General features: G+C 41.2%; 2 protein-coding genes across 7 annotated transcripts in view; one reads left to right on the forward strand and one right to left on the reverse strand.

The window, feature by feature from the left end:
* Positions 1–18,484, forward strand: part of srpk2 (SRSF protein kinase 2) — a 68,413-nt gene extending 49,929 nt beyond the window's left edge. For 4 of the 6 annotated variants that reach the window (XM_014973587.2, XM_014973588.2, XM_088006485.1 and 1 more), the window contains 8 exons: positions 2,504–2,544; positions 3,191–3,527; positions 4,830–5,732; positions 7,239–7,339; positions 8,704–8,811; positions 8,903–8,972; positions 12,078–12,170; positions 16,383–18,484. In XM_014973587.2, coding sequence (XP_014829073.2) covers positions 2,504–2,544; positions 3,191–3,527; positions 4,830–5,732; positions 7,239–7,339; positions 8,704–8,811; positions 8,903–8,972; positions 12,078–12,170; positions 16,383–16,567 — 1,838 coding nt within the window. In that variant the 3' untranslated portion in view covers positions 16,568–18,484. Of the gene's footprint in view, positions 1–2,503; positions 2,545–3,190; positions 3,528–4,829; positions 5,733–7,238; positions 7,340–8,703; positions 8,812–8,902; positions 8,973–11,714; positions 11,808–12,077; positions 12,171–16,382 lie in introns of all 6 variants that reach the window. The other 2 variants (XM_014973582.2, XM_014973589.2) reach the window with 1 other exon arrangement.
* A 92-nt stretch (positions 18,485–18,576) lies between these two features.
* On the reverse strand, positions 18,577–24,002 carry adck2 (aarF domain containing kinase 2). The gene is made up of 8 exons (XM_014971830.2): positions 22,725–24,002; positions 21,745–21,891; positions 21,469–21,597; positions 21,284–21,379; positions 20,884–21,171; positions 20,654–20,782; positions 20,270–20,323; positions 18,577–19,754 (listed from the first exon to the last, which is right to left on the reverse strand). The coding sequence occupies exons 1-8, from the start codon at positions 23,547–23,549 to the stop codon at positions 19,614–19,616; spliced, it is 1,809 nt and encodes a 602-aa protein (XP_014827316.2). The 5' UTR covers positions 23,550–24,002; the 3' UTR covers positions 18,577–19,613.
* Positions 24,003–24,434: the final 432 nt, after the last annotated feature.

Consider the following 24,434-nt stretch of genomic DNA (forward strand, 5'->3'; position numbering starts at 1 on the left):
CATTCATTAAACTCGGCCAAACGCAGCAGTCTTTTTTTTTTTAAAGAAAGAGTGACCTATTTCTCATTTTTGTAGCTAGAAAGACTGAAACTTTTTTTTTTCTCTTTACCAAGAAACACAAAACATTTAGGACAAGACCCTTTTCACATATAATGTTCTTTAAAAGCAAAATAATAATAAAAAAATCTGTGACTAATCTGACTAAACATGTCAGATTAGTCACTGACGTTTCTAGTTTCATAATAATTATTACTTCTGCATTGGAGTAGAAAAGCAGATGATTCTGATTTGACATCCACATTTTAGGAAAATATTCAAAACATTGTCAAATCTAATGAAGCAGATTTCTTTGAAAAAGGATCATAAAGTTCTTGTTGCACAGAAAGGAAGGAGCTTCTTGGTGCTTCCTCGGCTCCCTCCCTTTTGGCGCTTTGAAGATAATTTTTTTTTTCTTCACAACAACTTCCTCCACTGGAAAAGAAAAATGTTCCAAAACCTCGATATGAACCCTGTCCTCTTGCTGAACCCCAGTGTGAGCTGTCAGATGCTTGCATCAGTCAGTCTTTTCCAGCAGTTTGCATTTTGTACATTTGAAAGGGAATACAACTACCAACATTGAAAACAAAGAGCGCTCGACGGCGGTGGCAGAGTCGGTTTGCGACTGAAGAGGCAGAGCGAATTCACTCTTTTTATGCCGACATAAACGCCTGTCGTTCGTCTTATGTGCAGCATCGGCTGATCGCCCTGTGATAAAACGGAGGGAATGTTTCAGAATATTTCATGAAGCTGGAAGATTCTGTCCCCTAACAAGGAGGATTTTCTTCTGCAGGTCACACCAAAAATAATGAGGGATTTCCAGAAATAACGACACGTTTCTGTTTATCAGTCCAGAGTGTCTGTGAGCCATTAAGGGAAAAATACGAGAGACTGCACATTCATAATTTTCCATGTTTGCAAAGCAGGTAGGACCAGCGAGTATCTAATGTGTTTAAGACTGCAGTAAATAATTGAAGGCTTTCATCGATCTGCAACGAGGAAGGAAGGCAGTGGGTGTGCACAAGGAATGCTTCTTCATTTGTTTGTCATTTAAACTCCCAACAAAACCCACCAAAGCGGATGCGTTTTCCCCGGATTTCATGTGACACGCCAACACAAAGTGGTGCATAATGTCTAATGTGAGAAGTGTAGCCCAAGTTTTTTGTTTTTTTTATTCGGTTTCTTTTAAGCTGACCCTCTTAGAGAAACTGGGTCACTCTTATCTGAACATCTTACAGAGGACTGTTCAATAAAATAATGCAAAAACTCTCACTCCAAGATGCCCACAAATCTTACAACCATCTATCTAAATTTAAGACCTTAAGGGGCTAGTATTATGTGATTTCCAGACACATAGTGCCATTTTATAGCGTAATCAAGTAACTATATTATCTTCAGTTGTTATGAAAATGCTACACATTTCAAGTATCACTTAAAAGAAATTTTACTTTCTGATCTAATGCCTTGAAATTGGGCTTCTGTCTCTTTAAAATTCCTGCTCTTTCTGAGACTTCAGGAAGTCATGACATGGCTCCTCTGTTAACCCTTTAACAACATTTTTACCAGCATTCCACTGAGATGTAGCTCACATTTCGAGCCAAGCATATGCTCAGTTCCACCAGCTATTTGCTAATTGCTGCTGGCTAGTCTGAAGGAGCTGAGTGAAGGAGGGCTGCTCTGTGAGGCAGAAGCAAGGAAGCTTGGAAACTGCAGCTCTGAGGAGGAGCTATGCCTTGAAGGCGGGGCTAGGTCCAACCAGGCGTTTTCCCACAGCTGTGTGGTTGCCATGGAGATAAAAGTATTTCTCAAACATGCATGAAAGAATCAAAATAACATGATGTAAAGCTCAAAAATATCTATTTTACATAATAGTGCCTCTTTAAAATCATTAAAGAAGTAAGTTGGTTTTTAATATGTTACCTCAGATCTTAAATTTTATCTCGACAGGACTTTTCTGTTCAAGCAAAAGTTTGAGTCGCACCCAGACATTTTCACTGCAACTCGAGACAGTTCAGGGTACTGCTAACTAGCTGCTAGCTAGCTAGCTTGTTTTCATCCATCATGGGTAAGTTCAAATTTATCACCAGTTTGTACATTTCTGCGAAGAAATGGGTGCTAAACTTAATAAAGAGCTTAAAAAGTCTTAAATTTGAGTTGGTGCAACCTGCGGGAGCCCTGACGCCACAAAGCTAGCCTTTATGAAAACAATTGTTGAAAAAAAGGCCTGTCTCAATATGAAGGAAGGTTGGACTGACAGGGAAGCAGCTGTTCAGAGCTGAAGGTAAAACGAATGGAGCTACATAATCCTGAGAGGAAAACCTGCTGCTTGTTGGTTTGTCACATAAAATCTCAAAGTTCGTGGAAGTTTGTTGTTTTGCAGTGAGCAGATCTTTACCTGCAGGTCCTGATTGCTGCCTGATCAGAATCTGAAGCCACTCATCTTTGTCTGTCTGTCCGTGTCTTTCAGTTAGCACAGCGCCCCAGCTCAAACCGGTGAGTACGTCTGATGTGAGTATGAACTAAGAAGAAAACACACACACACACACACACACACACACACACACACACACACACACACACACACACACACACACACAACATAAAACAAAGTTAAAAGCAAAACATCCAGGTTTGTCCATGCTTTGGTTTGTAAGCATTTGGTTTTGTTTGCATCTCGGTCAGCAGAGCTCGCTCACAAGCCGCTGAGATCCAAGCAAATGAAACAGTATTCAGAGAGCCTGGGGAGGGGAGATTGATTTAAAAAAGGATGTATGCTGCCCCCTGCTGAGTGGGAGTCAGAAAGCAAGATAATTTAAACAACACAGTCATCGTTTTATCTTTTTCTGTCTGCATATCGGCAGACTTTTTGACCTTTTATAAATAGAGTTTTTTCTCTTCTTCGACACTAAACCCACATGACTATGAAACTCAGAAACATAAGAATATATACGATTATTTTCCTGCGTGGTTTGATCAGATTTGATTGAAAATAATTCTGCAACAGCCTTCAGTTGTGGAGTTTGGTATCATGTCTCATCAGTCAAAACTAATAACTGAATAATCCACCATTGGCATTTCTCATGCTATATGTGTATATCGACGGTTTTTTTTCCTCTGATTTATGGCTATATCTACTTTTTCCTTCTATTCCCAGGTGGGAAAAATCTCCAAGAACAAGAAGAAGAAGCTGAAGAAGAAGCAGAAACGGCAGGCCGAGCTGCTGGAGAGGCGGATGTTGGAGATCGAAGCCTTGGAGCGAGAGGCCGAGATCAGGGAGGAGAGAGCCAAAGAGAGCGGCGACAAAGGTGACGCTGAACGCAGCCTGCCTTCGCCGCAGCAGCAGCCACCACCGCCGCTGCCGGTGGCGCCTCTGGGACCCAGCATGGCTCTGGGAGAGAGCGACGATGACGACGATGACGAGGAGGATGGAGAGGACGAAGAGGAGGAGGGAGCAGAGAGGGAGAGACCCGTCAGGTTGACGAACCATACATGTGAGTTCTGTTGGTGAATCGTCAGAAATGTGTGAATGTCGGCATACGTTTCTCATACAGGTGCACAAGTTTGAATTTACTGTGGATTTTCTCTCATTCACACAGGGTCAGAATCTAACATCAGATTGTCTCTTACCAAGTTGCAGAAAAAAAACATGCTTTTTTTCTTTTGCCTAACTGTGGCTGCACATTTGAAATCTTTTCTCATTGGAAACGGTGAAATCGTTTGGTTTTCTGAGACGAACCTGACGTTTAGAGGACAGTCCGTTCATTGAACCAGTGTTACTGAGTGCTTCAGGTCGCTGCTCCGTTGATGATCAAACTGTGATTATCATTCGTCGGGACTTTAAAGAACAACGCCGGATCCACCGAGGTTCAGACCTTTTTACGACCAGGAAAACGGCGTAACGGAGTCAGCAAGAGGCTGCAGATAACAATAATACTAATCGATTATTCTAACAACTAATCGATCAATAGGATCATGCAGTTTTTTCATTTAACCACTAAAGCGCATTTCATACAATATTAGACATAAATTTAAAAAATGCTAATAAATGATTCAGTTCCTTTTATTTTTAAGACAATGAAAATAAAATTGCCAAAAGTGCAATAGCAGCATTCCCTTAGCGTTTGCTTGGCCTTTTGTAGGAAAGGCTAAAGAATTACTTCCAATGTCAACATGGTGAAAAAAGTTCCATCCCTTCTGTTTGACTTAACGTAAATAAACACAGTGTAGAGATAATTTGTTGATTATTTTTTGGGGATTAATCTCAACTGGAGATTTTTTTTTCTTGTTACAGAATTTGAAACAGGCGAAACTAAAAATGCCACTTGAGACGTTCATATAAATGTAGACAAAAAATTGTCTTTCATCTTAAACACAAAATGTAAATATTTCTGATATTTATATCTGATGGAATGATGCTTTCTGTGGCGTGTTTGATTCGGTTCAAACCAGGTGACAGAAACATGCCTGGAAACGTTGTTGTACTTTAAAAATCGTCTCAAAATTTGCTTCGACAACTGGAATGGAAGCACGGTTTGTGATCCAGCCCGTCAGCATGCAGATGCAGTTTTGTGCTGCCTGTGAATGGGAAGGATGTGGATCAGCTCCAAGCTGATTCACAGAAACAAACATTTTCTCCGTCTGCCTCCTCCGCCCCCTCCCACTCCCGTCCCCGTCTCTTTCATGTTCGTACTCGCTCTAGTTTGCCTCCGTTCGCCTACGTTGTCTTTGACTGGACTTGCTGTTTATCCCCTTTCCACCCACTTGCTGTTTTTCTGCCCTTGTCTTCGTATTAGGCGCAGCGCCTCCCCAGGAGCAAAGCGAAACGCCACAAATCCCCGCTGATAGCCAGCAAGAGGAGGGGGAGGAAGAGGAAGAAGAAGAAGAGGAGGAGCCCACGCCTGTCGCTGAAAAAGACGCCCCCATACCCCCTGCCTCAGAAGAAGGTAATGGAGATTCAGGACAAGCGGAGGAGGAGGAGGAGGAAGAAGAGGAGGAGGAGCCACTGAAAGTGACAGAAAATGAGAATGTGAAGGAAGAGGAGGAGGAGACGGAGGAAAAGGTAGAGGAAGAACAGGCGGAGGAGAAACGGGAGGAGGATGGAGACATCGGAACAGAGGCACCAAAGACTGAGAGCAAAGCCGAGGAGGAGGAGGAGGCAGCTGTGGAAGAGGAGGAGTCAAAGGAGCAGGAGGGGGAGGAGTACGAGGAGATATATGACGACGAAGAAGACGACGACGATACGACGACGACGACGGCGGACCTCTTCACGGACAGCACCTCTCCGGTTAAACCGCAGATCACTAAAACCAACTCAGCTAAAACTAACGGGCACGTCCTGCTGGTCTCCGAGTCGCTGAGACAAAACCCCGGCACGCCGCCCACCCCCTCGCCCACACCCGAGCCCATCCTCTGCCCCCTGGTGGAGTCCGAGCTCAGCTACACGGACCGGGACATCTCGCTCAGCTCCGGGTACGAGATGTACAACGGCGAAGTGGCCGAGCCGGCGCTGACCAACGGCTCCAGCGAGCAGCACCGCGCCGCCGTGCCCCTCTTCCCCGACCTGCCTCTGGACCCCGAGCCCGGAAACCCGGTGCCCGTGGGGACGGTGGACATTGGGACAGAACCCGCAACAAATAGCCCTACTGCGGACCGCAGTCGCACCGTTTCATCGTCGAGCACAGGAGACACGCCGAAAGGTAGAAGGCATTGGCACAAAGCATGTTTTATTTCCCTTCTGCTTTGCTCTTGCACTAATTTATAACGTTTTATCACATGAAATACCAGCAACATGTCTTAAAGTCTGCGGTAGTGACTTGACAAGCACATGCAGGGTTTGTGAATTCAATTTAAAAGCTGCAGAATTTGTAAGATATTGTGATGGTTATTTTTACCTACAGGGAACCATATTATAGTGCTGAGACCACATTATAACAACATACCAAAAATATATACAGATAATAGATCAGTTATTCTATAAAGTTCCAAAAGACATCTAATAGTCATGAGTATAGGGTGTGAAAGCTTTGAAGGATCCAAGCGGAGTTTTTATTATTACCTTGTTGGAAGGTGTCAGCTCCTCTCATCTGTAATGATCTCCTTCCCAGATTTCATCAACACTTCACTGAATAATGTCTACAGAGACAAAACATTCAAATCTGCAAACTAATGTGAGATAGCTGCACAAACAAACAAACACTGTTTTAGAGACTGATTCAAAGTTTTCCACCAAAACTCGTCCCTCTCTGCTTGACTCAGCACCAGTTACTCATCCACCTACGTTTGACATTTTACTATCATTACCTTGAACTGTTGCTGAAGCAGCTGCTTGATGTGAGGTTACATGTCTGTCGGTGTGTAAGCTCTTTTTGTCTGCAGCAGTTATCCCTCAGTTAGTGAAGAGGTCTGAACTCTATTGATTAGCTACGTTACTGTCGTTCAAAAATACGTTAAGATTAGGGTCGTTTTCACTTGAGCGTCAGCTAAAAGTACATCCAACTTAACCTCCTTTAGGTACCTTCTTTCGCCTTTTCCTCTACTTCGGACTGTCGTCTTTACAGTTTACTTCACTCCTGAGAGTAGCGCAGCGCACAGTAGCCATCTTCACAGTCAGACGACCAACTGTTGTGTTTTCTTTAAAATAAAGTCAATTTTAATGTTTCATGATGCTTTAATTTGTTTCAGACTGACAATGGTCTGTATAAATGCTTAACTGTAGGCTTTAACATGCATTAAAGAAAAAAAAACATTTATTCTGAAGGTGTGGCAGCTTTTATTTTGAGCAGTTACATGTAGAGGAAACCCTGCATTTTGGAGAAGAGCTGGGATTTCCCCCCCCTGCCTTGTTCATCAGATACTGTTAATTTTTGCTGATTTAGGTATTTTATTTTTTCCTTTTGGCCATTTTGTGACTATAAAGATTAACAAACATATTACCATTTCCTTGATAATCTTAACAAATACTTTTTTTAAACAATTAATTTACATTAATTTTATATGATTTACTAAGAGTGAAAACAGCAATTATTGTTTTTAAGTCCCGTTGAATAAATATACAAAATTTAAAGAATGGATTTTTCTTTTTCTTTTTTTCTTTTTTTTTTCCGAAATTTTCTCATGCATCTGCAAGACGAGATACATTGATTGGTGTTTCAGTGAATGTGGTGAACGTTGTGCACTAACTGTGACGCTCTGTCCACACCCAGTCAGGGCCAGAGCTGCAGACCTCCTGATCAACCCGCTTGACCCCCGCAACGCCGACTCCATCAGAGTCAAAATCGCTGACCTGGGAAACGCCTGCTGGGTGGTGAGAGGAAACCTGGACTTTTAATGGGAACATTTGCATAGACATGTTTGTTTTTCTGTAGACGTTTTAATATTGGTAAATGAAAATGGAAAACATTCCAGCGTTTGGCGTTGAATATCCAGATCAGATACTTTTAAAATATATATATGTATATATATATCATAAGTGTAGCTTTGCTTATGATGGGAGATAATTTGGTTTTGTTTTTTATTGTAGGATAAATTTGTAATATTCCCAAAGTGCAGAAGTATTGCGTTTAAATTTCAAATGTTTTGCTCACAAGCGATGCAGGATTTTAGAAATACAAATCTGAAAACTGTGGGGCACCTTTGTAGTTTCCCCCTTTTGCTGGGGAAACGGTAACTGCTAGCGCTACAATGTAATTAAATCAAAGCACACTTGAAATTAAAGTGGTCCAATCAAAGTACAATCCCTAAATTCAGTTGAAAGTTTGTGGCAAGACGATGGAAATTGATTATCTTCGTTCAGTTGGACAAAAACCGGCTAAAATTTCCCTCTCTAGTCTGCAAAGGTGATGGAGACCCTGGGTTGCTGAAAAGAAATGCACACCGCACTTTTCAGATTTGCATTTGTGAAACGAAATGAAAAGTCACATACACTTTTCCTTCCCAAAACATAACATGAATGTCATTATTAATATTGATAATAAGAATTTAAAATGCTATATCTGGTAATATTGTTACACTTAATAACAATATCGATAATTAGTAATAAATGCATAATAGTGCTCTATTTTGTGCTGGTTTATCATAAAATCACAATCACATTTATATTGTTGTTCAATAGGATGTGACACAATCTAAAAAAATGTAAGAGGAGTTATGAGTTTTACAAGGCATTTAACATTTAAGGTGGAATTGGACCAAATTACTCCCTTTAGAAACTTAGCTTCCACATATTGGTAACCTATGCAGAATAAACCAGGAACGAACGAACATCTCCAATACAGACGAAGAGGATCAGGAACGCGACAGCCATCAGACGGCGTTCCAGTCGTACTGTTTGCCGTCAGTCTGGCCTCTTTTTTAAAATTTTTTCAGCCAGCAGAAATCATTAAATCCAGGCTGCTGAGCTGAACGCGCTGGCAGGAGCTGCGATCCAGCAGCTATAAACACAGCAGCAGCCGAGAAATCTTTGGTCTTACGTAAGCCGACATGCAGGAATAAAAGCAGAAGTGCAGAAAGCGGTTGATGAGAAAACAGAAATGGTGTCTCACGCTCGATGAATAATAAAAATAAAAAAAGCAATGCTCCGGTAGGGGGAGAGTTTTTGCCGATTTCTTGTCGATTCAGAAACGCCAACGTGATCCTTCTCCCGTTTTTTTTTTTTCCTCTCCTGAACAGCACAAGCACTTCACAGAAGACATCCAGACGAGACAGTACCGCTCCATCGAGGTCTTGATAGGAGCCGGATACGGCACGCCGGCGGACATCTGGAGCACTGCCTGCATGGTGAACAGAACCGAGTCCAAAACGCAGACGACACGTCGTCCATCCCTTCTATTATTATTATTATCATTATTATCATATTGTTTTCTGTCAGGCGTTTGAGCTGGCCACAGGAGATTATCTGTTTGAGCCTCACTCTGGAGAGGACTACTCCCGGGACGAGGGTGAGTATTTCAGTAAAATGTTGTACGAGTTGGTTTTATTTTATGTGTTCCAGATTATTGAAATCTGTTCTGGATATTTAGTGAATGTTTTATTACGTTTGGATCGTTCTTTATTCAGGCTGGGATTAAATCACAACAAACAACATCAGAGATTCTCAAATACTGTAATGGGACGCTTCGAAGTTTGATTTTTTAATTATTTTTTATTTTTATTGTGGTTAAAATTATACCTGCACCCTGAAATAGATGCATTCGCTCAGCTAAGATTTGATTATGTGTTCCTTAGCAAGTTGAACATCAACCAAACACTTCTTCTAGCCATCGACAAGCTCCTGGGATAATTACATCTGATCGTTTTTACTCACTTCTAGCTTGTTAAGCGATTGAGACCATCTCAAAATTTAATAATTTAGTAATTAATAATTTTATCTGCAAATTTACAGCCTCAAGAGCCATTTCTGCCCACAGGCCAGCCAAATAACTCATTTAGAGCCACAAATGTCACATGACTTTCCTTCTTTCTTTTTTCTTATAAACAGCTTTATAATTTTCAATAAGCATCTATTCTCAGAATTTTTTAATTTTTAAGAACCAATATCTTATCTCTGATTTTCCAGACTTACAAAAAAAAGAGATAAAACAGAAAATTTAGCAATGAAGAGGATGGATCTTTTGTTTTCTGATGGATCTTTTTTCTGTTATATTTGCTGGTGGCTGTAAAACGTGTGTGAACAGGAGTGACTAATATTCACTTAGCTAAATATTAGGGTGGGGAAGGGTTTATGCGTAAGCTTGCCAGGTTGTAGTTTTGAAAAATAAATTCACTGAAGTTGTTTGTTGCGCACACCCTGAAAAAAGAACGTTCTAACGCACCTTTAAAGAATCTGTCAGCTTTTCACCAGCACTGAACGTCCACATCATCAGCAAAGTGTCTTACATATATGATGTCTCTCCATTGTTCGAATGAGAGCTTAAACTCTCCGAGTTGATTAACTTCAACAGTTTTTCTACGTGGACATTAAGATGTCTCGTCTCTTTTGCAAAAAGATTATTCCGAGCAATGGAGATCGTTTTAGCAATGTGTTTTGTAAATGGATAAACTGATGAAGTAAGCTTAGTTTAGGAATCCCTTTCCCCAAATCCTCCTGTCCACTGTCGACTTTAAACCCTCACCTTGAACTCTGCCGCTGTGCCTCCGTCTTCATCTCACTGCTCGCCACAACTCGCGTCTCTCACACCAACAAAGCGCACCACGCCGCTGGCGTCATTTAGTTCCTAGCAACAGGGTTCATGCGGGTCCTTGAAATCCTTGGAAATGCTTGAATTTCACTCAAGTGTTTTCAAGGTTTGGGAAGTGCTTCATTTCTGTGCAAACTCCTTAAAATTCAGGCTGCAGGGGTTTGTAATAGTCTGAGGCTCGATTGGAAGCGTTTTTTTTGCATTGAAACCAGATATTTTGCTACAGCTAATAAAAACTTTTTTTCCTCACTGTCTGAAGTTAAATTAGACTAAACCTTAAGTTGTTTAGCTCGGTTAGAATTACCAAAATTATTAGTGTTTTAATGAATGCCAGAAAACTTTTAGAATTTTTTTTTTAAACTTTGTATATTGTGTTAACTTAAATGACCAAATTAAATGCTTTAACACAATTTGTTTGAATTACTTCAACATAAGTAATCCAAACTGAAACGCTCTAAATCGGTCGTTTTCAGTAAATAGATGACGTGGAAATAATGTTTATTATTTCGAGTGGCTCTGTGACTTATTTGCGTAATTGAAAAAAGATTGTTGGCTTAAGTTTTTTTTCTTTCTTTTTTGCATTAACATTATTGAAATTGGGGAACTTTTTGATAGATGAGCGTTTTGTTCTCGGACCAGTCAGGTGTGTAAGAGAGAGACATTTAAAAACATAACATTTAGCTTTATTTTAATCGTCTTCTGCTGTTTAATGTAAGGTACTATCACAAGATACCAATTAGAGTAATAAATGACATCATAAACTAGAGAATTGAAATTGTCCTGTTTTAGTTCATTTGTATTGTTTTTACCTCCAAAGTGTTGTGCTGAAAAGTTTAAAATCGTACCTGTACAATGCTTGAAAAGTTGTTGAATTTTACGGCGGGAAAAACGTACGAACCCTGCAGCAAAAAGGTAGCAGGTTGTAACGTACGCCTCAGAGCCTCATTAGTTTTTCGTTCCTGTGTTTCTATCTGCATGCATACTCTCTCTCCTGTAGAGCTCAAACATTTTTCCTCATCCTCCATCTCTTCATCTCGTCCAGCTCTCTGATTTCGCTCATCTTGTTGTTTTTCTCCTCGCTCGGTCGGCTACTTTCTACTTGTTTTTTTTTTCTTGTTTTTTTTAAGACGCCAGGATCCGAGGTCTTTGTTGGTTTTATCCCGATTTCCACAGAAGCAACTTTTGTTCCCCCTCCACTGAGCCCACGTTATTTCAGAATCGTTATTTCGATTTTATTCGTCTCATTTCCTCACCACCTCATCCCGTGGTGCCGCAGCTTATTAACGTGTTTGTCCTTCTTCATAATCTCTGATTGTCGTTTTTTGTTTCCTTCTTCCTCCTCCCTCTCTTTGTGTCCCTCCCTGATTTTTTTTTTTTTTTACTTTCTCACCCTTACTCTCTTGTTTTATTGATTCCGTTTCTCCCTTTACTTTTTGTCTTTCACTCAACTTTTTCTATTTGCTTTTCCCCTTTCTTCTTCTCCTCCTCTCCCCTCCCCAAAAGACCACATAGCCCACATCATAGAGCTGCTGGGCTGCATTCCCAGGCACTTTGCGCTCTCTGGAAAGTATTCCCGGGAGTTCTTCAACAGAAGAGGTAGCGATGGCCTGAGAGCTGGGTGGCGCCGAGACACACGGATGTCAAAGAGGGACAGAAAACGGACACAAGTAGACCGTTTCAGTTTGCCACCAATTGGGCGTATCGATTCAAAACGATCAGTATTCGGCCTCCAAACGTGTCCCTCGGGGCGGCAGTGTGTGTCGGCGGCCGTGCAGCCGACGGCATGTGTGTGTTGACGTGTGTGTGCATGCTGTCACGCTGAACCGTGCCTGTTCCCTTTTGTGACGTATGTGATGGTGGGGGCAGACCACATCGCTCTGATCACGGAGCTCCTCGGGAAGGTCCCGCGCAAAGTGGTAGCTGCTGGGAAGTTCAGCCGAGAGTTTTTCTCCAAGAAAGGTAAACTGAACCGTGGGTGGAGGCCTCATCTGGGTGGTGGCAGGAAGTGAATGTGGGGGGTCAGAAGCCGGACGAGCTTTTGTTTTTTCATAGGAACTCTCAGGCAGAGTACGGGTAAGTATGAAGTCACGGCAGGTTTCCTTTTTGCCGTTGATGTGAAATGGCTCTCAAAAGTTTAGAAAATCCGGTCGAAATCTATGTTATTTTGTGCTAAATCCTTAGTTGTAAGGATTTTTTTCCACTTGCAGCACACATGTTGTAAACTCAACTGATTTCTTTCAACTACTAAGGCTGAAACGATTAATCGTGATTAATTGAAATAAGTAATTTCGTAATCAATTAATTGCTAACTGTAGTCAACAGAAGCCAGTTGCTGAAAGAACAACACAATCAGAGCAATAATTAAGCCAAAACTGTACAAAAAATATATATTTTTTTCATTTAAGATAGAAAAAAAACATCTTTGTCTTTATTTGTTCTACTCAAAACTCATTTGGGAATTTTAGCTTCACCTGGTTCAAATTCTGTAAAAGAAAAAAAAAAAATCTCCCTTTGCTATCCAAATGCTAATCGGTTAATCCTAAAAAACATCAGCCCTGCACTGTATTGATGTTAAAGTAATAAGGGCTCAGCTTTGTTGTTGATAGAAGTATTTTCTTTAGCTGCCGATTTGTACTTTGCTTCAAATGATCAAGCGTACCCAAAGGAATACGCTTTAGGTATTCCTTTGAGTACCCATAGTGCATAAAGTGTTTGCACTTTATGCAAATAAAGTGTTTGCATTTTAGGCAATAAAGTGTTTTTTTTTTTACTTAAAATGGAATTAAATTGCTTGTTTGTTTTTATATTTTTAATGTATCTCTAATATTGTTTAAAATGAGCTTAAGTGGAAATGGAAAATCTGCAGGATGTGCTAATTTTACTTATGATTAATCGATTAATCGTCAGAATATTTGATTACTAAAAGAATCATTAGTTGCAGCCCTAATAATTACCCGGTTGCACAACTCAGTTTACTCAGTTTGAACTCGTTTTATCTTTTGGCCTGAAATAAAAATAAAAATAAAAAGTGAGAAATATGCATAAAAAGCTTTTAAATCAATGCAGCTTTTATTGCATCAGCATACGCTTAAATTTTGAGAAAATCTTTGAAAAAAAGTTTTATCTAAATAACAAGTAGAGTTAAAGCTGTAAGCGGCATTGGGCTCAGTATCACTTCTGTTTATGAGCACATACAGTGACGAGGCTGATGGGGAATGTAGGGAAAAAACATATCTCCAAAGATCACTGAGAGTTTAATGTAGAGATCAGCCAGTCTCCATAGCAACCTTCAGATATTACGTCCATGTCAAGTGATTGTTTGGGAGTGAAGTAAGCTGTAAAGATGTGAAGTTTATTGAGGACTACCAGGGCTTTAACTAAGATAAAAAAAATCTGACAGAGAAATATGAAAGTATCTGTAAGAATTGCCGTTATCATGTCTCACTCCTCTGTGGCTCTGCTCATCTCTAAGCCTGGTAAGTGGACAGACCTGCGTCCGATCAAGCTAATAACCTTTGCACTCTGTCATTCCTTCACTTTTTAAGGTTCTGTTTTTGGTGCTTTCCTTCCTGCTCATAAATCCTTCCTTTGTGTGTCATGAGATCTGAATCTTCTCTGAGCATGCTCTTGATGTCTCACTGTTCACCCTTTTATCTCTCGGCGCTCTGTTAATCTGAACTGACTTCCCCACTCTGCTCCTCGGGGAAAGCGGGGGGTTCGCCTGTGGGCCACAAAGCCTTTGGTGGGCCGCTTGACCTTGTTTTTTAAAAATTTTTATGCATGATGATTTTTATTGAACTGTTGGGAAAACATAGAGTGTCTATGCATCCTTAAAAAATCTTAAATTTATAAGAATAAATTTCAAATTGTCCTTAAATACATTGATCACAGGTCTTACAGCTTATTGTAGCAGGACTATTTAATCTCGCATATATAATTTATTTTTCTCGTCCGACTTATAAGTCGGGCAAAGGTTTGAGTTGCATGCAGATTAGGTTCTGTAACTGGAGGCAGTTGAGGCTAATGGTAACTAGCTGCTAGTCAACAGAAGCTAGTTACTTCTGTTGACTAGCAGAAGTAACTAGCTACCTAGGTAGCTTGCTAGCTAGGTAGCTACCTAGGTAGCTTTTTGCGTCAACCATTGGTAAATGTCCAGTTGGCTGGACGATTGTCTTCGCCACTGGCTCACCGTGATGACGTACATTCTGTGCAAAAAAGCTTAGCACTACTGTATAAAATGTACAATTTTCTTTTGCACATTTCTGTTGCGATAGAGGTCTTGAATTTCATCCATAATAGTCTTAAAAAGGTCTTAAAGAAACCCTGCATAAGCTAAAATTGCACTTAAAATATTTTTCTTAATCTCTAGCCAGAATGCCTGATAAATAGAAGACATTCTGTCACGGTGTGAAGAGGTTACCATGGCAGCCGTGGTTTTAAGCGAACCTACTGGTCGAGCCCCATCATTAACCAGTCTCAGCGCTCTTTCTTCCCTGTCAGAGCTGCATTCCCAGCCAACTATTTCCATCTTTTCCTCAATAATGAACATGTTACTTGCATCTTCGTCTTTGGTCATTGTTCTCTCTCTCTCTCTCTTTCTGTCCATCTGCCTTCTGTCAGTCTGGTGTTCAGCCAAGACTCTGCAGGCTTTCACAACAATGATGCAGCACCTCACTGATTAGCAATCCCATAAATAGAAGGAGGTGAAGTAATTAGTGAAATCAGCTGCTGTTCTGTTTGATTGTAAAATAATTGCGGCTCTCGAAAAAGTGCCCGTCGCTTTTTTTATATAAGATTTCCAGGCAGACCATCGATTCATACTGAAAAAACAATTTATAGAGTAAATATCTTAATACATAACATAATATCTGTGACCTAAAATAATGAGAGTCAGGCAGCTGGTAAAGCAAAAGAGCTGCTGCTCATGGGTCCCTTTTTGTCACATGCTGGTCATTTTTAATGTTGCAACCCAAAAAAAACCCAAAACGGGATAGTCGGGGAGACTCTTGCTCACTAATGCTAAACATAAAATTTAGGTTTTAATCCATAAAAAAGTCATTCTATTATTACTCGTTAGTTTCCTTAAAGGTAACGCATTTGTAAATTGTAGACAAAGGAATTTAGAATGAGAACTTTGCTGCCTTTATAATGACCTGAACATTATTTGGCCCAACTGAAATTTTAAAAGATGCAGGAGAAATCCCAAAATCCAATATTTTTGTGGTCAGTGAATGCACCTTACCAAGACTGGGGTTCTGAACCATTGTCCTAGATGTTCAAGTACGATAAAACTATAATTCCTCTTCTTGCGTTCCTGAGCAGGTCTGGGTCATCATGAGATTCTCACGGTATAACATTGGCTAAAAAGTCATGGTTTCATAGTATTGTAGCATGATCGCACAGGAAAAAAAAAAAAAATCAAAGTAGCAGCTAACTAACAGCTTATTAAAAATAGTCTTGCCTTGTCTGCTGGTGCTCTCTTAATATTAACAACAAGGCTGTCTGTGGTTTTCACGACTTCCAAGTATTTCCAAGCAATTTTTCTTTGACGCAAGAGGAAAATGTAGGAGGCTTTTTCCAGCTAGCTAACCAGCAGTGTGCTGTAAGAGATGGGGGAGATGGCAGCTTTGTGTGACCCCCAGGTCCATACGGGAGGTGGAAACTGTCATTAAAAGCCCTTTAAATCCCAAACGGTATGATGGAAAAAATATTTTTGAAACCGTAACTTTTAAAACCCCTGTTGGTACCGGTAACCCAACAATGCCAACTAGGGAGTAACCTTGCCCACAAACATGTTTATTCATAAATGTTTATGCAGGTTTTTATTACAGACCCTTATAGGATAATTTCACAATTTTAAAGAAAAATAAGAGTTGTTACAGGTAACACTGCCTTTATTAGAATATCAAATAGATGTCATAGCATCTATTAATAGTGTTCAAAGTATCTTTGTGTTCTTTCATCTATGAGGGTCTACCCTTGTTTTTCTTTGGGGAAAAATCGGTGCTGAACTTCTAAAACCTCAATGTTTAATGTGTGAAACGTGCAAAGCTTTGCAGTGCGAATGGCCTGGACAAGCTACAGTTGATGGATTAGATTGGAGATCTATTCTATATTTATCCCTTCTGTTTGGGTGCCAACGCTGACTATGCTCCATGTGCCTCCCTGCAGGCGAGCTGCGGCACATCACCAAGCTGAAGCCGTGGTCTCTGTTTGACGTGCTGGTCGAGAAGTACGGCTGGTCGCACGAAGACGCCGGCCACTTCACGCAGTTCCTGCTGCCCATGCTGGAGATGGTGCCTGAGAAGAGGGCCTCGGCCGGGGAATGCCTAAACCACCCCTGGCTCAGCTCATAGCCGCAAACGTCGACCACACCCCGTCTCCGTTCCCCTTTCACCTTCCCCCCACCCCCCACTGTGAGCCCAAACATCGACCTCTGTTGGCAGCGAGTGGAGCCGTCACGTAAAGAGACGCTGCGTCCCTCCTCTTCATTCCAAGCGCACCTAACCAGGCTTTACTCCTACATGGGGAATGTAAAAACAAGCTACTGGCAATTTCTACAACAAAAAGGAACGGTAGGATGAGAGGATGGGTTTCATCGATGAGAACAAATATGTCGCTGCCTCTTCTGGCATCAAGACGTCAGCCTCTTCTTCATCTGTCTTCTTCTTAGTTTAAACTATTGAACTCTGTTGACCTCCACGGTAAGAAGAGTCCTCAAGAACCTTTGTTGCACTGCTGACAGACGGCCTCGAGCTCCATCTTCCATGAACACCTGGAGCCCGTAAGGGTGTACGAGTGTGGGTGTGCGTTATTTTGCGAGAGAATGAACATTTTTGCCTATGCCCCCGTATATAACCACCCTAAAGGAGAACCAACATCAGACTTTACGGTTTACAGCGTGCTTTCTTCCATGGATCCAGTCCTAGAAGAAAAAAAGAAAAAGCTCATCTCACCCAACATGGCTTTTTAACATCCTCTACGGTCCTGAACTGGAACTGCAAGGGGAAGAAAAGAGGACATCACACTGATGCAGAGAAGGTTTATAATCAAAACAATCAGTATTAACCTGTAGAAGAGTCTGCTTGGGGTTAAAGGACTTTATTTTGAAATGTATGGAGAGACTGCTGAATGGGCAGGAAGGAATATGACAAGCCAATGATGGTTTCTGGTTTCAGTTCATCTTTAGGAAGTATCTGTGACCTCCTCCACCTTCCTACTAAGGATCGACACTTTTCACTCCAAGGTTTTGACATTCTCTTCTGACTTCATTCCTAGGAACAATCCTTCTGTGGCACGTTTACTAGATCCGATTGGTACTACCCCAACCGACCCATCCGTCTTTTTGCCCTCTGGAGGAACCCCGACTATCTCCCTGAGCCTCCCCAGGAAGGGGGCGGTCACGTGGAAGGTTGCACTCGTCTTTGTAAATGTCTTTCAGGGATTTGAAACCTTTGTACATAGAACTAGATTTCGCAACGCAAATAAGCGACTGTGGACAAATTTGTGGACAAACACCCCAAGTATCATTCCAAAAAAAGAGAAAATAAAACAAAAAAAAAACGTTGTTGGCAGTACTTGACTTCCCCTTCGGAGAAACAGGAACGGGACATTCTGCCTCGACTGAAACTTGGAGGAATGCTCAAACTGACTCGTGCTGCCACCTCGTGGCAGAGTGGGAGTACTGCAATGCTAGTCTCAGTGCCAACACTCTGAGAAGTTTCACCATCTCTGTCTACTTAATCACACACACACACAAATCTTGAATCATCACAATTAATCCAGTTGCCTATTTTTCGCAATAAATGAAAAAAAAAGATTATAATTAAATGGTGAGATATTTTTAAAAACTAATTCATTAAAAATATAGGGGGGAAAATAAACAACTTCTCTCTGGTTGTTGTGACCGTAACAGAAAATTGTCTTATACTGAGGTGATTGTGTTTGTCTATTAGAGATGTTTTTATTTGTTTTGTCATTATTATTATTATTATTGAAGGTTTTTCTTTTTTTAAGAAAAAAAAAACACCTCTCCCCTCTTATTTTACTTGAACAGTGCTGCCCTCTATGGGCCGTTGATGGTGGCGAAAAGAAAAACTGTTTTGCAATAAAGGGTATGTGATGAGATTTTTGTTTTTCCCCCCCCAATTTTTGCACCGAATCCTCTCGATCTTCATCGCTCAGCCATGCTGACTGTTCTTCCTGATGACATCGACAGAATTGAGTTTTGTCTGTTTTTCATTGACAGATTTAATAAATTGCAGATTAATGGATTCTTTTGTCTTAAATGTAGTCATTTGTTTTGGTTTGGAGTTCACTGTCGCGATTAGAGACCACACAGGCAAAGGTAGGAAAAGAATCCCAATTATAGATTGTATTACATTTTAATGGCATGAATGTTGAGAGCATGTCTTATAACAGGCAATTAAAATACAAAAAACTGAGTACAGTTGGCCATCAGTACAAATGATACAGTTTTCTGATCAACTCTAAAACAAAATCCATAAAACATTAAAAGAAGATAAACACTACAGGGATAAAAGTGCCTTCAAAAGTATTCATACCCTTTCAACCACAACAGATATACAGTAGTGCATAAATGTCAACAGAATTAAAAAAAAAAGCCCTTTTATCTGAAATTTGAAAATAATGCTCATTCATTTTGACTGCTGCTTCACACAGAATCGGAAAACATTTTAGTCTCAAGATGTTCCCTCAAGAGGACTGAATGCTAACCCACACCACACTTTTTCACATTTCGGGCGTTTTAAACCAAAATAAAAACATGGTGGTTGTGGTTTTAGGTCACGATTCTGAGCTTGGTTGTGTTGGTATAACAAAATTTCACAGATACGAAAAGGTTTGTGGTTTTAACCTGAAAAGTGTTTTAAGGGGTAGGAATACTTTAGGAAGGCACCAATTAAAAAGAAAACCAGGCAACTGAGAAACAGCTTGGGTTTCTTTTAGGATTCTGTTATTTCATTTTACATACTTACTGAAATGTCCTCTGACTGCATCCTGTGTCTGACTCACTGATTAGTAATCAAACTATTTCTGCAAAATGCATCGACTCATCAGTGAGTGTGCTTTTAAAGTTCATGTCCATGTATGAAAAGCTCCTACTTAATACAGACTGCAGGAGACGAAGCGTAAACAAAAGTAATCAAAGTTGTTGCAGCCACTAAACATAAAAGACGCCGTGAGGTATTTACGTTCTGGACTCTGCTGAAATGTAATGAAATGATCTCGTGACCTACCGGGGAACATTGCATTGCAGTTCTGAAGAGAACCTATTGAAACAGTACTAAGAGGACGTGCTGTAGACTCATAGTACCTGCAAATTCACATAATGACTGCGCAGCTGCCCGTCTTCTGCGTCTGCTGATTGGGAGTGCGTGCGCATCAGAGCAGCGACGCGCAGTTCTTCAGCAGCAGGGGTTTGGCCAAATCCAGGATGTCCAAGTTGGGATCGAGCGACCTTCCCAGCCCCTCCAGCACCATGATGGCAAACACGATGGATGCAAAGTTACTCTCCAGCTTCACCTGAAAAACACCATCAATGAGGAATATCAGGTAGCGACACACTGTTTTACTTAAAACCCAAACAGCGAGGCACCGGGAAGAAAAGTATCTTCTCACTGATGTTTCCTTTATTGTGATTTAAATAAACATAAATATATAAGGGTGTTTTGTGCGTCTCTTAAACGAGACAAAGATTTCCAATGGTTTACAGCTCAGATTAAAAAATAAAGTTGCAAAAAAAAAATCTAAACTTGGTGCCTTTCCATTACTTTCAAACTGGCAGTTTTGGCCCACATGGCAACAGTTCTGGTACCTCTGCTTTACTCAGAACAGTTCCTTTATTTCTAAAATAAATGAAGCCATTTACAAATCTCTTGCAAAGATACCCACTGGCTTCTGGATGTTAATATTCAGAGGAAAGTCTCTCTCTTAATAATTTCAACTCATCTTTTTTTTCCATGTAATGTAATTTTGATCATCAGAAGGGTTAAACTTGTAAGTTTAAAACTTTAGATCACAAAGGAAATGTACTTTACCTTGTGCTTGATGAGTAAGCCAAACACCTTAGAGAGCAAATCAGCTACTTGAATCTAAAAACAGACAAAAGATGAACATTACTGATGCAGATCATCAGTAAAAGTAGCACCAAAAACACTGAACTCTTTTAATAAAAATGAGCCGAGCTATGAAGCAAAAAACCCCGAAAACAAGGAGTTACAGCATTAAACCCTTCAAACTTAACCAGCTGGTAAGACATTTAAACCCTGCTAATGAAATCAAAGAACTGTGTTAAGACACGGAACAGATTTTAACATTTCCCCCAAATAAATGTAAAGATTAGAACTAATTAAAGATTACATTATTTTTTACAACACATCTATTACGACTGAGAAAACAAGTTGGACGAAAGGCAAAACTACCGTTCCCAGAGAGAGGGTGTTGCTGACGGCATGATCCACCAACTCGGCCATCTCCTTCTTAAAAAGCACCACGTCTTTGCACTCATTGGCTCGGGCATGGTGCAAAATCAACTCCGCCACCCTGTCGCCCTGCAAAACCCCACAGCTCCTCTTAACTACACGTACATCTGATAATTATCGTACATTAAAAACGTACTTTCCTACTGAACGACAGTTGAAGTTCCTAATACCTTGCGCAGCACCACCGCCGTGAAGACGGCCTTGAAGTTGGCGAGATCGTGGTCGCTGAGCTGAGCCACGATGCCGGCGTCCAGCAGCACCAGCTGCAGAGGACACGGCTCTGGTCTGACGCTGACCACCACCGTGTCTAACAAGTCCGTGAGGGTGGTCTTTCCGTGGCGGTGGTGGTGGTCCCCGGTGGCACCAACTTCGTCACTGGAACCAGCGAGAGACTTTGGATATTGGACCAGGATGTTGCCAGGATGCAGATCTCCGTGGACAAAGTTGTCCACAAACACCTGCAGTGGAGATGTAGGTGAAGATGGCTGATAAAAGTGGTGACTTACTTTAAATATGCGCCACTGTAAGTAACACAAGTCGAGCGACGTCGTAACGTTTGCCGAGCTTCACCATTTTCAGCAGGGTGTCGACTCCCATCCTGGCTATTCTCTGCTTCACCTCCTGAGGAATCTCAGAGCTCAGGTAGTTTGAAATGGGCTCGCTCTCCTACAAAAAGAACCCAGACATTTTCTAACATTTTCCAATTACTGAATAACGCTTGAGGTGTCGGCTATCTTCAGAAACCACATACTCACTTCAAAGGTCTCCACTAAAATGTTCCTGGTGACAAACGGGCGTAGCGGAGTCGGGAACTTGATGTTCTCCATGTCGCGGAAGTTTTCTTGGAAACGCTCGATGTTTCTGGCCTCGAAGCGGAGATCGATCTGCAGTAAAACGCGTAAAAGCACGTCCAGTGAGGTCACTTCGATACATGCTGGGGTAAATTTCTAAGCTGTATTCATGCAACAAAGAAATTTGGTTTGGTAATTTAATGTAAGAAACTAAACCAAAACAAATGCTAATTAAAGTACCTGTTTGGTCATTAGCTTCTCAAACTCCTTGACGATTTCACAGAGACTGAGCCACTTGAGTCCGGGCATGCAGTGCAGCAGCCAGCTGCCTGCTTTCATCAGCAGCAGGTCTATCTCGACCTGCCTCCTGACGCCTGGATGGACCACCTGGAAAGCAGGAAAAAATTAATTACATCTTCCGCTTCACTTGCAAAAAAATATGAGGTATGACATACTTTTGTAATGAACGCAAAAGCATTAATTCCACTGCAGTTCAAGAATGATACAAATTTGGTCCGTTCAGCACAGGTGGTTGATGCAGATGGAGACTTTATATTTTTATTTAGGGTGAAATTATTACCGACATGATTTTCCTTCAAGGGAAAAAGTTAACACAAAGTATTTGTTTCTTTATAAGCAATCTTGAATCATAAGTAGAACCATGTTTACTCAGGGACTTTTGCTGAAAAGTCAACTTTGCTGCACCCAAATCAACTTTTATTTAATCATTTGAACTTGACTAACCATGTCAACCATTTTGAAACAAAGTGGCCAAAATTTCTCAAAATGACCTCAAAATTTGAGGCTGCTAAATTAGCTCAAATTTTGAAAACTAGATGTCTTTCTTTTGCTACAGCAAACGTGCAAAATGCTTTGTTAGCTTTGGTTCTATACTGAATACAAAAACAATCAAACAAAATTGGATTATTTACTTGGTTTTAGTTTTATTTTCTTGGGCTTAGAGTACTGTTGACTCGACAATTTTGGCCCACATGCCAAAAGTTTGCACAAAAGGCATCAGTATAAATGATGTCACTGTTTTTCATTTAATCTGTAAAAAAAATACAAATTAAAACTACATTGTACACTACTGTGTGTTCATCTCTTAAATAAAATCCAATGAGGTTTTTGGCTGCAATGAACCAAAATAGGGTGATACTTCAATGGGGCATCATGAGCACTTTAGCAAGGCATTGTAAGTGTACTATTTCCAGACTTGCCTTGATTGCCACAGGTATCAGGCGCTCCTTCTCGTTGCCGCTCTCCCCTGGCTGCTGCAGAACGGCACCCACACCGCCGAGGCCGGGGACCTCCCAGGCTTCCAGCAGGTCTTCTCTCTCCATCTCTTCTACAATCGAGTGGAAGGACGGGTCCTCCACCTGATCGACCCTGGCCCAGCCTCTGTACACCTGGGCAACACACCCTGAACCCACAGGCTCTTTGCTGTCGAACACCAACACTCTTCTCCAGGCCTCGCCAAAGGCCGTGCGGAGGCACTTCTTGGTGTGGGCCCAGGAGTGAGGGCTCACCTTGACGTGGAGCCTGGAGAAGCATTCGCAAAACTCTCGAGAGAAGATGTCCCGCCTGGTGCTGGCCCACTGTCCCAGCTTGATGAAAGTGGGACCCGAGGTCTCGGTCACCCACAGCAGGGCCTTCAACCAGTAAGACGCACAGTGGGTGGACATTAGGGCTAAGGGGTAAAGGAGAAGAAGAGGACCAAACTTGCAGAGAAGCACCAAAGCACGAAGGCTGAGACGAAGAAAGAATATCACTTTGTGGACTTGGACTTTTGCAAGGGACTTCCTGTCTGCTGCCTTAGGTGAAAGAGTGGCTTCCTGGCACTTGGCTGCAAAGGATGAAGCACTGACAGCACCCCAACACCACAGCGTGACCTTGGGTATGTGAGTGAGAATCTGTCCTCTTTTGATCAAACATGTCCGCTGGTTCTGCACGAGCCTGCATCTGGCAAAACAGCCCGCTCTTTGCAGAGTGGACCTCAGGTTGACCAGGAGTCCTCTGGCTCCAAATGCCAGCATCGTGACCATGCTGTCAAATATCCCCTTAGCTTGGTGCAAGAGTCCACATTCGCTGGTGCCCTTTTAATAAAATACACCAAAACGAGGAGAGTATGGCCTCTCATGCAAATATCCGACGCTGTAATGCAGATATTCCACCTCGAGAACAAAGCTACGGCTTAGACTAAGACCGTCTGTAACCGACTACACGAATATGTCTCTGTTCTCACATTACCTGGACCTGCGGCGCAGAAGGGCAGCAGCTGCGGCTTCCTGTAGCAGAAAGCGCTTTGGTGTGTTTCTACTCTCAGTGTGGATAACAAACACATTTCACACTCCAATAGGCAGGAATGTACATCTAAAAATATCATTCATTTCCACTGAGAACAGAGCTACCCATGAAAACGTTGCAACAACAACTCGCTTCCGGGTATGACGTTTCGCCGGGAGATCACGTGACCTTCACGTTGTCCAGGTAGCCAAACCTCCTTTGGCGATGCAGCGCGAATACAGAATAACTAATTACTTTTTTTCGTTGAGTATTATCTTTTACTCAAATCTCGTTAGTGTCGCTGTTCGAGTTTTTGTTCAATGTTTCTTTCTTGTTTTTCTAACCTTTAATGATCAAATTTGGATTACAAATTACAAATGAAGCGTCCCCGCGTAATGACCTTTTTTCATGTTAAAAGTGAAACCTTAAATAGAAAAAAAAAATATTCAATTTATATATATAAATTGTTACGTCCACCAGGCTCGTTTGATGGGGTAACATTAAAAGGAGACCACACAAGGATTTAGTAACTGAATGAAAATAGAATTTATCAAATTATATTAAAGAAATAACCCTGAAAAAAGAATACCTGTAATGAGAAACCAACATAGATTAAAGCAGAACCTATAATTGACCAGAAATAA

Source organism: Poecilia mexicana, unplaced genomic scaffold (assembly GCF_051168715.1).
Source record: "Poecilia mexicana isolate PSO_F unplaced genomic scaffold, ASM5116871v1 scaffold_6, whole genome shotgun sequence".
NCBI lineage: Eukaryota > Metazoa > Chordata > Actinopteri > Cyprinodontiformes > Poeciliidae > Poecilia > Poecilia mexicana.

Coding starts and splice junctions, on each gene's coding strand:
- adck2 (XM_014971830.2), bottom strand. CDS start 23,549: ATGGTCACGATGCTGGCATTTGGAGCCAGAGGACTCCTGGTCAACCTG. Junction 21,598..21,744: donor AGAAGCTAATGACCAAACAG/GTACTTTAATTA, acceptor GTTTTACTGCAG/ATCGATCTCCGCTTCGAGGC. Junction 20,783..20,883: donor CGGCGGTGGTGCTGCGCAAG/GTATTAGGAACT, acceptor GGGGTTTTGCAG/GGCGACAGGGTGGCGGAGTT.